Raw genomic sequence first — 13,962 nt, forward strand, 5'->3', positions numbered from 1 at the left:
CCGGCGGATTGCGCGACTGTATCCCTAGGTAATTATATATTTTTGCTCAGCATCCTCTCCAGATTCCAACATCATCTTTACTAGCCATTTCCACCAAATATTCTTCATTTAAAAATGTCTCCTGGTTGTGCTGCAATGTATAGCATTTCTCCAGATTGCGCGTCTGTATCCCTAGGTGTAGAATTTTTCAAATCCCAAACCAAAGGACGAATCGGTGATGATAGAAGAGTTTAGTTGAGTTTGTTTGTAGCCAAACATGAATAATTCAGATGCTTCTTCCTTGAGGTCGTAATTTTGAATCTTGATTAACAATTGTTTATCATTTTGAGACACAATGGGATCGCCTAAGTACAGTTTTAAAACTGTATTGGACTTAACAAACTGGATATCCTTGGAGGATCCCATGATATCGTAAGCCATGCTAGAGTCACTTTTCTTGCGATGAATCAAGTAATAGTTCTTATTGCCAGCTAATCTGATAATGGTGGCTTGGTACTTGGAGGAGCCGCTAAATTTACGGCTCTTGGTTTGGTAACGCCCATCACTACTTTTTTTTATGAATACTTCTGTCATTGTGACATGTGGCATGAGCTCAGAAAGATCGTAGAAGCAGACATTTGTGGTGCTGAAAGTAGAGTGGAGATCTTTAAGATCGCATGCTGAAAGATTCTTCTTCAGAGCTTGGCCAAGCTTGGTAATGACTTCGGAGCTTGTGGATATTATTCGCTTTTCTTTTTTGTCTATAATGAATCCGTCTAGAACAGATATTCTGTCCGAAACATCAATCATTTTTAGATTATGTTTACTGTATGTTATGGTCAAAGGTCACTCTTTTTTTTCTTTTTTCTCTTTTTTTTTGTTTGCAATGAAATAGAACTTCCCTGCATGCGGGACCACCCAAAAATTGTTCACCATAATTTCTTGTAAATAATACATTTCTCTTCGATCAAACTGACATTCGATAACACCATATTTTTCATAAAAGTTTTAGTTTCTCTTTTAATTCCATTTTTATCAACGTATGCGACCATCAATGTTCAATTTTCACCATATCCAATATTTAAACTTCTCCATTTTCTTCGCCCAACTCAACCTCAATTTTCAATTTTATATTTTTTCATAGGTTACTACTAGTAGTAACCGACTATATGAAATAAATGAACATATACCTCCTCGACAATACTCTGTACCGCACTTTTGGGATATCCTGATACAAGGTGCTGCACCTCCTCAACTCTTAGAAAAAATTCAGCCAACTTTGCGAACAATTTCGGCGAAATATTCAAAGCAAATTTCAAACGATGATATCTCCAGCAATATATTAATATATTTTTAAATGAAATAATATGAATTGAGCAGACATTTTTCTTTCTTTGTTTCTATCCATACTATTTACAGGCATTTCTACAAAATATCCGTGATTTGGTCAATTCGACAATGCATGGTCCGTCGACAAGCTGTGCGCTATACTGAGTAGATAAAGTTCATAGGATCAAGGACTCTATTACATGCTATTGTTAGGGCTAGCAGATAGTATATAATTGAGTTAAATTATTAAAAGGGGCATATAGAATCAATTAATAAAAATGAGAAAAAATTAGAAAGGTTCAAATTTAGAGAAGACCACCAGTTGGAACAAGTTCTCCGATAAGACCAGTACCTTGCCCGACGATGGAAGTGCCAACACCGGCAGCAGAGGTAACAACACCGGCAGCAGAGGTAACAACACCAGCAGCAGAAGTAACAACACCAGCGGCAGAGGTAACAACACCAGCGGCAGATGTAACAACACCAGCAACAGTAGTGACATCACCAACAGCAACAGTGACTTCATTACCAACACCAGCAAGAGCACCACCAAGGTTACCATCAAGAACATCACTAACTTCATCACCAATAAAAGAAGTACCTTGTCCAAGGATAGAAGTACCGACACCGGCAACAGATGTAACAACACCAGCAGCAGAGGTGACGACACCAGCAGCGGAAGTCACAACACCAGCGGCAGAGGTAACAACACCAGCGGCAGAGGTGGCGATACCAACAACGGTAGTGACATCACCAATAATTTCAGTAAGAGCTCCGTCAACACCAATGTCTCCTTCAACACCACCAATAATAGTAGTGGCTCCCTCAACACCACCAATAATAGTAGTGGCTCCTTCAGAACCACCAACAATAGTAGTGAGCTCAGTGAAGCTGCCGATGATAGAGGTAGCTTCACTGTAGACAGTGCCAACAATAGAAGTAGCTTCACCAATGATAGAGGTAGCATCAAGACCGCTAACACTAGCACCTAAACCAGCACCGACCTCAATACTAGCATCAGTTTTATTCAAAGGAAAAGCATCAGATGCCAAAAGGAAAGCGGAAGCTAAAGAGACTTTAAAAATGTTGGAGTACATGATTGATTAGAAGAAAAAACGAGTGGATAAGTTTATAAGTGAGTGACAGTTGTTGAATGATGATAATTATGTTAAAAACCAAAAAGAAGAATATACTCAGCGATTCATTGCCTTTAAATCCTTTTTTTTTTCTTAACCCAACTGGAAGCACATTTCCAAAATCAGCTATTAGTTGTCTTTTTTGTCGAGCGATGTTTCCTAGTAAGGATAATAATCCAAGCTTTACCAATAAAGGTATAGAAAAACAAAAAGTGTAAAAAACAACAACAAAAAAATAAACAAAGAGAAACCCTGTGAATGGTTTTGAGTTGAGGTTGATTGTACTAAGTTCCAAGGATTGTTGTACCTGAGTGCATGATATGCAAGGCACAAGTATAATTTCATGCATTTGTATATAACAAAAATAACTCCACACGGAAAATATATGCGTAAATCTTGTGGGATGTGAAAAGTGCTGACCACATGTATATTCATAAAACAATGATATCAACACCTAACAGATGCGATGTTGTTCAAAGAAACAAGAAATGAAAAACATTTACTTTTAACCTTGGACAGTTTCTTGAGACAACTATAGAGCCCAAGGCAAGTGATGATCATAGCGCTACAGAGTACATGTACTTCAGCAAGATATAATCTAAAATTCATTTCGATTAAGTAGTGTTTATATTTTATTCAAGTAGCAGTATAGCAAATTTCAACAGTTTTTGGTATTAAACTAAGGTGGTAATGACTCTTTAGTGTCTAGCAGCTTGAGCTTTTGAGCGCATCACCAATCAAATCTTTTCGCTTTAATTTTGTCAAAGTACAGCTGTTTTGATAACAAAGAACATTGTGAAGCAGCTGCAATTAAGAATTATGAAGCGAATAATTATACACACTTATTACATTGTACTACAAACACCGTACATGGTGATTGTTCAAACGCATCCTGGTTTGATGCAATCCTAGCTGCGAGCCAGAAAAATCAGCAATCCAATAAAACCAGAGGGAAAATATCCTCGTCTATGATGATAACAATAACAATAAAATCAAAATATAATGTACCATGGAAAAATATTATTCTAGAAGTTTGAGTTTACTCAACTTTCACACTTGCGAAGTAATTTAGAAATCGATTGCCAAGGTAAGAGAAAAAATATCTGATCTTTGCCAAACTTTCTTTTAGTACAACAATTATATAGAATAGGGACGAAAGTCCTGCGTTTCTGGCAAATCTTCATTCGTGTCGCTGCCCTCAGCACACCCAGGTCCTGAGAGCCATTCGACCATAACAGAGAAGATGATAAAGATTAACAGCCTGAAGAATATGTAACAAGTTTCTCAAGGGATTGATTCATTACTAACATCTCTTCAATCGCATTTTTACTGTCTGGCAAATGCATTAAAGTCTTCAAAATCACACACACTTACTTTCTCACGAGCACAGCAATTTGACCAATTAACGAAATTCTGCAATTGGGTTTACTCGTGAATTTTATACTCTAAAATACTCAAGCAGTATGTCAACGTTTATTGGATAATAAAATACTTTTAGGTTGAGCACTGCCCAATATTATGGAATGTGTTGTCATAAATATATACATAAAAATATTCTGCTATTGTTGTGTACTACTCAGAAAAATTAATAAGAGTATAATCCCTGGATTTGTGTAATGTGTGTCGTATTCATCAACATTTTTATTCGCGGCCATAAAATAAAAACTCCAGCAAAAGAATAGTTGAGATGGCTAATATATAATCTCAATAGATATATCATCTTTTTGGACCAATTTTTCCTGATAGTCATGTACGCTAGTTATTAAGAATCCTTCTGCTGGAACTTATTTCAAAAGAAAAATGCCTTGTTGGTGATTACTTTTTCTGGGTTATTGCAGTCTTGTCTAAGCTCCATCTCTTCAACTGTTGCAAACAATATGCCATAAACACCCTTTTTTTGGCCTCAGGACACGGGCACAATATATGAATATTTTCTTGTTGGTATTGCTAGTTTTAATTTTTGCAGGCAAACACACCATACAAGATGTCACTTAATGTAGACAATAAAAAGAGCAGGACAAATAATAAACTTCAAATTTTTTAATAGCTCTCATAATAACATGCTACAGGAATAATATAAGTGGATTTTTTACTAAGATAAAGCGTCATCACCATAGTGTACCGTTGGTCCAGTATGGAACAAAAAAAAAGGGATTTTACTTCAAGTGCTCTTCTAATGCTGACAGAAAAAAATAATACTTGATAGGACACGTACCAGCTGCTAATGAGTAGGCGCTATCACTATAAAGATCAAGGTGAGTTGTTGGGATGTATTCCAACACGATTAAACCTACACTAGCTCAGTAACCAACAAAATAATAATAATACAAGATTCCTGCAGAAATTTCAATGATAATAGCAAACAACAAATTTCTCATTCTTTTTGAAATTTTCCAAAAAATGTTTTATGATAATTTAAGTTTCTTTAATTTTATATGCATTGAGTATCATTCTTAATAATATTGAAATCATATTGCGGTGTCAGGAATGAAAATATGGGTGTTTTGAAGATATTTTTGAAATAAACCCGTGATTTAAGAAGTCAGATTTCATCAGCACAGACACCATAGAAATAATAAAAATCTATTGCAATGATCTTCCAAAAATCAGTAAACACCAATCAGCAATAAACAATATATTTCTTTCTAAAATAGAGGAGGAACGCTTCAATGGTCCCTCATCAAAAAATAAGAAATGTGTTCAGCTGTTTTTGGATGGGTGTACTGGAGTCAATCAGATAGAAAATTATCGTGGCTTTGATTTATGTTATCCTGCTTCCACCACAGTTTTAAAGTTTTATAATTTTTTAGTGATTACCATGATTTAGTGCGGAATGCCACTTATCTCGAAAGAAAGCTAGGTCAACTTAATCTACCATATTGTATCAGAAAATTGTGCAACGATTCTGACAGCAAGTTCAATAGAATAGGAGAGTTTCTAAAATTCACTAATGCTAAAAATATCTCTGTGTCATTTTCACCAGATTTCAAGAATTTTTTTTGCTTTGAAACATTCAAAAAATTGAAAATTTACAGGATTTTGGAAATTTATTATTAATAGACCTTCATCTGAATCACATTTCTAAATCAGAGAACTTGAATGTAATTATATTTTTAAAAACATTATCATTACGTTGTAATGAAATAAAAAATACCAAAGGTTTGAATTTTTTCTATCTTAAATATTTAGAATTCAATGAAAACATGATTGAGGTGATTGAAAGCCTAGAATAATTGAGAAGTATTGAAGAGCTTAGAATATCTGAGAAACATATGAGCTCATTTACAGACTCGTATGCGGCTGCTATTTCTCTTACCATTCTAAACTGTGGCTACTCTACCCACACTGAAACTAAAATTGATTTTTCAAGGTTTTGCAACTTAAAAGATATTGTTGTTCATTCTGATAGCTATGAATTTGGGAGCTTTACAATACCACCTAATTTGCGAAGATTGGACGTGAGTCAATATCTCAATCTAATAAAGTTGGAATTACCAGGTCGCTTCCTTCCGAATATGAAGGAACAAGTCCTTTATGGTAACAAAGTTGGTAGCGTGGCTCATATAGGTAATATCATATTTTTAAAGGTACTTTCATTATCTAGAAATAGGGTGTACGATATCAAATCCCTTGGTAAGTGCACCAAGCTTCAGAAGCTTGATTTGTCAGCGAAGAAAATGAAATCGATTGAAGGAGTTAAAAATTCAAGAGATTTGCAAATGCTTGACCTTTGTGACAATAAATTAATTATCTAACTTGAATATGCTGATTTTGGATTGGCCGCTGATAACAAATTTGAACCTTTCTGGGAATCCTATCACTTATCTTCCAATTTTTTTGACCTCAAGGCTATTGTGATTAAATTTAGAGAATACTTCAATAACTGTGAACTCCCTTATTAGGTTTAAAAACGCACAAAGTCTAAAATTGTACTCGTGTGAAATGAGCATAGATGTAATTCACCAAGAATGGACGCGTCTGCGGACCTTGGATCTTGAGAATGCATACAAGCTTTGCCACGTAATAGCCACCAGAGAACCGAATTATCAAGAGAAGATTCTTGAGACACTATTCTCTTTGCAACAATAATAATTTCTGTGAATACCCACACCCATATTCTTCGAAGAAACCAACGGGGAGCTAGGGTGTCCAAAAAAAATAATTCTACATAGAAAAAAATAATAATAGAGAAACATGGAAAGTTGCAAAGTATGTATGCTTGTCAAATTATTTGGAAAATACAGGAAAATACTATAGCAGACTCTTTGGTTAGAATTCTAATGACTTCTGGAAGTAAATAGCCTTATAAATTACTGCTAAAGAATACCTTGCACTGGTGGCAATAAAGAAGATTGTTGATCTACTCCCCCTCTCATCTCTCAAGAAGACATTTGGTGGGAAATGAAGACTCGTTTCACTGTATATCAAACATAATAATCACTGTGATTTGAATCTCTTTGGCAGATTATCGTGTAATGCCCAACATGTTTTGAAATACACAACCAACACAACCAACACAGCCGACTAAATGGACGTGCCTTTAATATATTATCATCACCCGGCCTTAATCTCAGAGTGGAATTTCCAACACAAATCACGAAACAACTATTTCACAATTCTATGATTATAATATGATTTCGATTTGATTAGCGATCATTATCACATCTTTTTTTCTTTTTTCAACTACTCCACTCGTCAGGAAATATACAATATACTAGGATCGAGACTAGAAATCTTCAAACTTGTTAGTTCTTTTTTTATTTCGCATTTGTTTCTTAGGTAAACTGTTTCTCCCATCACCACCTTAAAGTCAATTTGATCCAGTCATTGCATTCTTGATCCATTTCAACCTTTTTTGGCTATGAGCTCAGGCTATCAAGGTGATTTCACCAATAAAATTGATGTTCATGATCAAAACAACAGTTTGAATGACTCAATTTCTTCGTTGAATAATCCAAGCCCTATTCATCCGTTGGATTTGAGCGGTAACATCGGTATTGGTAATCAGTCGATAACAAATTTACCGAATGAACAATTTAACCATCAGCTAGGGGGGTTTAGAACTAGGGCAAGGGCAGGGACCCTTCCTTCTCGGTTTAACTCTTCCAATACTTTAACTTTCCATTCTGGCTTTGATTTTTTGAATAACAATTCGACAAGTTCTTTGACTGTACCAACGTCAAGCAACACCGTACACCCTTCCACATCAAACTTGCCAATAAACCGAACATCCCCATTATTGAATGCCGTGAGCTCAGATAATCCAACATCGTTAGGAAATTCTGGTTCAAGAGATCCATTTAATGACATATTTGGCTACAATAACTCATCTTCAAATTCCTCAGCTAATACCACCTCCCCCAGTGTCAACAGCAATTTACCTCAAGTTGGTGGTGGCAGAAGATTAAGATCAGGCTCCTTGTTTGGCTTCGATTCAAACATTTGGAGTTCTGGCTCTAATGAAATGTCTTCCATGTTATCAACAGCCAATAATGACTCAATGCTTGAGGCCAAGCCTAGACCTTTGAGACATCATGCATCGATGCAACAGATAGGCAATAAATCTTTAAATCAGACGCCTCAATCCCAACCTCAACCTATGCCGTCACAGCAGGCTGCTCAAAATTTACCAGATTTTTCTCGTATTAGATCTTATACCACGTCCAATGCTTTGAGTGATAAACAGTATCATTTGTCTTACGAATCTCAAATTAATATGAATCTAGGCCAGAAAAGCCTGAATAAGGATATAAGTTCTAGCGTATCTAGTGATCCTATTGAATATAGTTATGAACACAATCAATTTATTAATGAAAGTCCTATCAAGATTAATCCCAATACAACTAATGGGCAGCAACAAGGCATTAACCAAATAGTGAATCATGCTATTTTCTCATCTCAATTAGTTGAAAATTCGAGGCCTAGGTCTCAAACTTACTCTATTGGTTCTAATTCTCAGCAGGTTATCGATTCTTCGAATGATTACTATGCCAACATTGTTAGCTCTCATCAACCTCATCATCAATATCAAGCTCGGAAAATTCCACAACCAGTCCAACACTCTTCCAATTACGCACCTCAAATAAGTCCAATCTTATCTCAACATCAACCATTACTTGTCGATAATGCTAAAGTCAAAAACATAGAATTTACGTCAACTTTTCAAGTCTCCACATTATCACCATCAAATACCATTTTACTTATGAATCTACCACCATTATCATTTGGAATCACAACTGCCGCTGGTATCTATAAGCTAGCGACAAGTTTTGGTAAAGTGCTTGGCGTTTATGTGTTTGGTACTCATGAAAATGAGGGAAGTGACAATGAAGAAAAGAAGAACAATTGTCATACAATTAATGAAGATGACGAGTATATCACTTCAAATTCTCAAAGTCAATCACCAGTTTCTGCAAATGTTTTTTCATTGGTTGAATTTGATAAAATTGAGGTTGCTATGCGTGCCAAAGCCCAATTAAATCACAAAGAATTATACCCAAACTATTCGTGTATTGTTGGATTTGCAAAGATCTTGACTAATCAGTATGCTAGTTCTTCTCTGGCTAATCTGAAGTCAAAGGTAGCTACTATTATCTCACCTGAAATCTCCAATTCTAATCATGACACTCCAATATCCCATACAACCGCTTCTACAATTTCTAAAAACGTCTCCAAATCACCTGTTGAGAATGAAAGGAAGAATCTTCTACTCACGTCAGAACCATCGCCATTTGGAAATATTTTGAACGATCTCCAAAAAATTCTCGGTGAGTTTGAAGCATGTTTCAAAACATGCGACGATCCTAATGGCGCTATTGCCCATATGATTAAAAACGCAGCTGGTTATGTGGGCTTTGACGATCATTATGGACCTTTGCCTGATCCAATTCCTGTTAGGGAATTTGACTCGCCAAAGTTACGAGAAACCAGAAAACTCATTGACTCAAATCAGTTGGATCAATTTGAAATGGAGTCTATCGCATTGGCAATGTACGATGAGATGGCAGATTTATCAAGCGATTATTTGGGTAACACGGTTGTTCAAAAAGTCTTTGAAGTCTGCAGTGAAGAAATTAAAGACTTGCTTTTGAAAAAAATTTCTCCATATATAGCCCAAATGGGAATTCATAAAAATGGTACATGGGCAGGCCAAAAAATTATCAATGTCGCCAATACTAACAGGCAGAAAGCTATCATCAAGAGAGCTATTTTACCTTATGTTGCTCCTTTATTCAAGGACGCTTTTGGTAATTATTTGGTCCAAGGTTGCCTAAAATTTGGAGCACCGTATAATGATTTTATTTTCGAGGCCATTTGCTCCAAATTTTGGGTATTGGCTCAAGATCGTTATGGTTCTAGGGCTATTCGTGCAGTGTTGGAGAGTGGTGACTGTACTGTTGAACAGACCAGTTTATTGGCTTCCTTGATTGTTGTTTATGCAGAGTTTTTAGCCATCAACAACAATGGTGCGTTATTATTGACTTGGTATTTAGATACCTGCAGTCTAAAAGATAGACTTGTGATATTAACCAAAAAGATCTTACCCTGGTTAGTAGAGTTGAGTTACAATAAGTTGGGGAGTTTAACCATCTTGAAAATATTGAACAACAGAAATCACACTGATGCTGGGGAGTTGATTTTGAAAACATTATATGGTGATTTGAAATTTTCAGAAGATCTGAAAGAGAGTTTGAATTCCGAAGAATTATCTTCAAAAGTTCCAGAAATATTGAAACAAATACTAAAAGAGTTTACTTATGGGCCAACTTTTATCCATAAGACCTTGTCTGTTCCTTTAGTCACTGAGAATAATTTGAAGCCGAAAATTATCCATCAAATCAAAAGAGCATTAATCGATATGAAAGTCACTGTTTACCAACAAGGATATAAACGATTGATGGATGAAGTCGGCTTGAGTGGTAAAGAAGGTAATATTTCAATGGTTAAAAATGGTGGAAATATTCTCAGGACAAATGGTAATGGTAACTTCTTTGTTAATAACAAGCATCAAGTTAGAAATAATGGAAGTAGCATAAACAATGCAGTCAAAGCTAATAGTTCAATACTGATGTCTATGAATGTCATGAATGGAATCCCTATTCAATTACAGAATGTTAACGCAAATCATAATAGATTTGCAAATCCATTACAGCAGATAGTACCATCTCAATTTGCTCATCAGAATCCACTTGATTATGGTTTCAGTAGTCAAATTCCTGTCCCACAACAGCAACAACACAAGCAATCATTCGCAGCTAATCCCCAAACGCAGTACAATACGCCTCAATTATTACAACTGCAACAATACAGCACTTATGGTTTGGGAACTTCTCAGGGCCAAGTTTTTGACCAGTCAGGGCTTTTGAACCAACTTGATTTGTTAAACATTAGTGCAAATTCCAATAACAATAACAACAACATCAATAGAAATTATAATCCATCTTATGATCCCAAAATAATTAATAATTATAGATAACGAATCTCATGTGCTTCAGCTTTTTTTTCACTATTATGCTGCCTTTCTGTTATTAATTTTTTTTTCTGGTATTTATTATCTTCGTAACTTATTAATCATCATTTCTTTTTCTTTTTTATGTCTCAGTGCTTTCAAATTTTCACTCGCTATCTTCTTTGCTTGTTAATATTTATACGTTTGTAATATCAAATGAACACTTTTCAATCAAGATGCTATTTAAGAATTAGAAGCTCTATTCTTTGGGCAGTATATGTCTGCAAGCATACTATAATATAGATATATATAAGACTAAAAAACGCTTTGATGCACCTTAATGCGTATGTGGTGCGCTTTTGGGTTTTGAAAAACAACCAACAACAAAAAAAGACATGTCGAAAAATGTCATACTCTCCGTCTCATCAATACCCCCATCAATCTGGAAAAAGAGAGTTGCAATGTTTTCTTTCGCAAAGAATATTGTAAAGACTCTTGAGCAGTCGGCTGAGAGCATCATCACTTCATCATCTAACTTAATCAATACAGAATCCGATCCTTATTTCCAATCGGCTGGAACATCTTATGGATTCCGGGTGCTACATGTTGATCCACATAACCCAACATCTACATCACTTGGGTTTGAGCCTTGGTTTGATTATATTGTTGGTATAAATGGTCACGAACTACTTTCTCTCGCCGGTGACACTACCGGAGTCCCTGATTATAACTTATTCATTCAGGAGATTCAGAATTGTATCAACAAGCCGGTTTCTTTCAATGTGTGGAGTGCCAAGGGTGGGATCTTGAGACAGATTTCTCTCGTCTCTATCGGACAATACGAAGATACTGATGGAAAAATCTTTAACTCAGATGGTTACTTGGTCAACGAAAATCATACTGTCACTAATAATAAGTTCAAATCATTAGGAATATCGATTCAAGCAACACCAATAATAACGGCTACATATGTGTATCATGTTTTGGAGATTCAACCAAACTCGCCTGCCGAAGATTGTTCACTTTTACCTCATTCCGATTATATAATAGGAGCCACGGATGGTTTATTTGCTACAGGTGGTGAGGATCTTTTTGCAAGAGTCATAAACTCGATGTATAACCGCAACCCTAATGACTGCAAGATTGAGTTGATTGTTTATAACCATGATTTCGACATCGTTAGACCGGTCACTATCTGTCCTAGAACAAATTGGGGAGGTAACGGAATTCTTGGATGCGGTGTTGGCTATGGTTATTTACATAGACTTCCCCAAGTGGTTGGAAAATTTGAACAATCCTATGTTTCTAATCTTGAAGATAGAGGCAGTTACTTGCAGGCGCCAGGACAGACATTATTCAATCTTCAAAGTGAAGGAAATAATAGTTCGGAGTTTGTTGCAGCCGGGTCATCAGCAACAGGTTCCTTATCTAACCAGATGTCCCTTAATGATTCAAGTGCTCCGCCTATTAGCTCCAGCAGAAGAAAGAAAAAGTATGTTCATAATACGAATACCAATGATTTTTCCGATTATTTCAAGCAAGAAACAGAGAAAAGTGAGAAGTTGGATGTCAGAATCGCTGCCTCTGCACTGGGTGATTTGCCTCCTCCTCCAAAGAAAGCTTAAATAGTTACTAGCATTTTATGTATCAACAGATTAAATTTAAAATATAAAGCCGACGGTATTTATTTTGAGCTTAAATGAAGAAAAACAAGAAAAAAAAAAGTAAGAAGCTTCTGAACCTAAAAGAGTACCGAAATGAAAGAATGATAAAAAGTACATCAAAAGATCTAATGAAGGATCTCAATCTCAGTTTGATTTGAGTATACAGCTTGCGCAACCCCACATCGTCTGTCCTCAAGATCGTAAACAACATATGCTGATCTTAGAAAACCATCGCCGAGAATGAAGGTATTTTTACCACTGCTAATGATACCGATTAAACATTCGTCGTGAGTGTACATTGGTGAATCACGAGACAAATCATACAAAAAGTTCTCGAATGGCACACTAATAGTAGTATTACCAAATTGGAAGTTGACTGGATCACCTTTCACGCTACAACTCGTAATGTATCCGCCCATGAATCTGTTGTATTTACCATACTTTCTACCAATAGCATTCACGACATTTAATGGAGCATATGTTAAAGTTGTACCAGAATCCAATAATGCAGCTGTCGATTTCTGAAGAATATTAGTATCATCTTTGTTGGTCACACTATCGAGAGAAACATAAAAGTTTGTGCCTTGCTCTATAGGATGGCCATTAAAATCAATATTTTCAAGCTTCAACCATGCTAGGGCTCCTTTATATTTAGCCTTATCAAGCGCACCAAATAAAATCGATCCGGCCTTAGCCTTCGGGGAATTTAAGTATAATGAATAGGCAGCTTTCGCAATGAGATTTTCTGTTTTCAATTTAAAAGGAAAGTTATCATATTGAAAGGGTCTGTCTAACCAGGTACTGGCTTCACCATTTTTCAAGCCAATGCCCATCACGCCCTGGCCAGCAGTTTGTTTTGTGGCATATCCAAAAATCATGTCCTCGATTACTACTCCTCCAAATTTCAACTTGTCAGTGACCCAAAGACCTGTTGCTGATGATCCATCGCCATATTTTATTAGGAATGTTTCATTTGAATAACTGGCCATTGTGCTGGAATTCAACAGTAAAGTTGTATATTCTTTGGTTGTATCAGGTGCTGGAAGCCAAAGATCAGACGATCCTGTGTCTATTTGAACTTGAACGGTTTCTCCTGGAGTTCCAACATCGAGATTTGCCACGTACAAAGAGTAACGGTTTTCAATTTCCAATATCAAGGGACTGATATGCGCTGCAGCTGAATATCTATGATAATTGTTATTCAGAATCTGCTCCTTTGGCTTTGTGTTTTCCACAACATCAAAGTCTAGTTTAATTGCTTGTGATGGTGAATAACGCTTAGCCTTTGGTCTGGAATAAGCCTTATTTAGCCCAAGAGCAGTCTCTGCGCGAGAGCTCTTGGAATATAATGGATAACCTCTGGCCATGCTGGCCAACCAGAGAAGAGTCACCAAAAACAGTCCTT

At 36.1% G+C, this 13,962-nt stretch overlaps 5 protein-coding genes across 5 annotated transcripts; 3 read left to right on the top strand and 2 right to left on the bottom strand. All coding sequences in view use genetic code 12, as the record gives it.

Moving 5' to 3' along the window:
* Positions 1 to 265: 265 nt before the first annotated feature.
* On the bottom strand, positions 266 to 789 carry DASC09_025700 (uncharacterized protein; the record flags this gene model as incomplete). Its single annotated transcript, XM_064996173.1, has 2 exons — positions 266 to 275; positions 353 to 789. 2 exons carry the CDS (start codon positions 787 to 789, stop codon positions 266 to 268), a joined length of 447 nt encoding a protein of 148 aa, XP_064852245.1.
* An 824-nt stretch (positions 790 to 1,613) lies between these two features.
* DASC09_025710 (uncharacterized protein) lies at positions 1,614 to 2,405 on the bottom strand (the record flags this gene model as incomplete). Its single annotated transcript, XM_064996174.1, has 1 exon — positions 1,614 to 2,405. One exon carries the CDS (start codon positions 2,403 to 2,405, stop codon positions 1,614 to 1,616), a length of 792 nt encoding a protein of 263 aa, XP_064852246.1.
* Positions 2,406 to 5,716: 3,311 nt separating this feature from the next.
* Positions 5,717 to 6,199, top strand: DASC09_025720 (uncharacterized protein; the record flags this gene model as incomplete). The annotated part of the gene is made up of 1 exon (XM_064996175.1): positions 5,717 to 6,199. The coding sequence occupies one exon, from the start codon at positions 5,717 to 5,719 to the stop codon at positions 6,197 to 6,199; it is 483 nt and encodes a 160-aa protein (XP_064852247.1).
* Positions 6,200 to 7,305: 1,106 nt separating this feature from the next.
* On the top strand, positions 7,306 to 10,920 carry DASC09_025730 (Jsn1 protein; the record flags this gene model as incomplete). The annotated part of the gene is made up of 1 exon (XM_064996176.1): positions 7,306 to 10,920. The coding sequence occupies one exon, from the start codon at positions 7,306 to 7,308 to the stop codon at positions 10,918 to 10,920; it is 3,615 nt and encodes a 1,204-aa protein (XP_064852248.1).
* A 368-nt stretch (positions 10,921 to 11,288) lies between these two features.
* Positions 11,289 to 12,518, top strand: GRH1 (Grh1p; the record flags this gene model as incomplete). Its single annotated transcript, XM_064996177.1, has 1 exon — positions 11,289 to 12,518. One exon carries the CDS (start codon positions 11,289 to 11,291, stop codon positions 12,516 to 12,518), a length of 1,230 nt encoding a protein of 409 aa, XP_064852249.1.
* Positions 12,519 to 13,962: the final 1,444 nt, after the last annotated feature.

This window comes from Saccharomycopsis crataegensis, assembly GCF_037102585.1.
Source record: "Saccharomycopsis crataegensis DNA, jcf7180000000077, whole genome shotgun sequence".
In the NCBI taxonomy this organism is placed as follows: Eukaryota; Fungi; Ascomycota; class Saccharomycetes; order Ascoideales; family Saccharomycopsidaceae; genus Saccharomycopsis; species Saccharomycopsis crataegensis.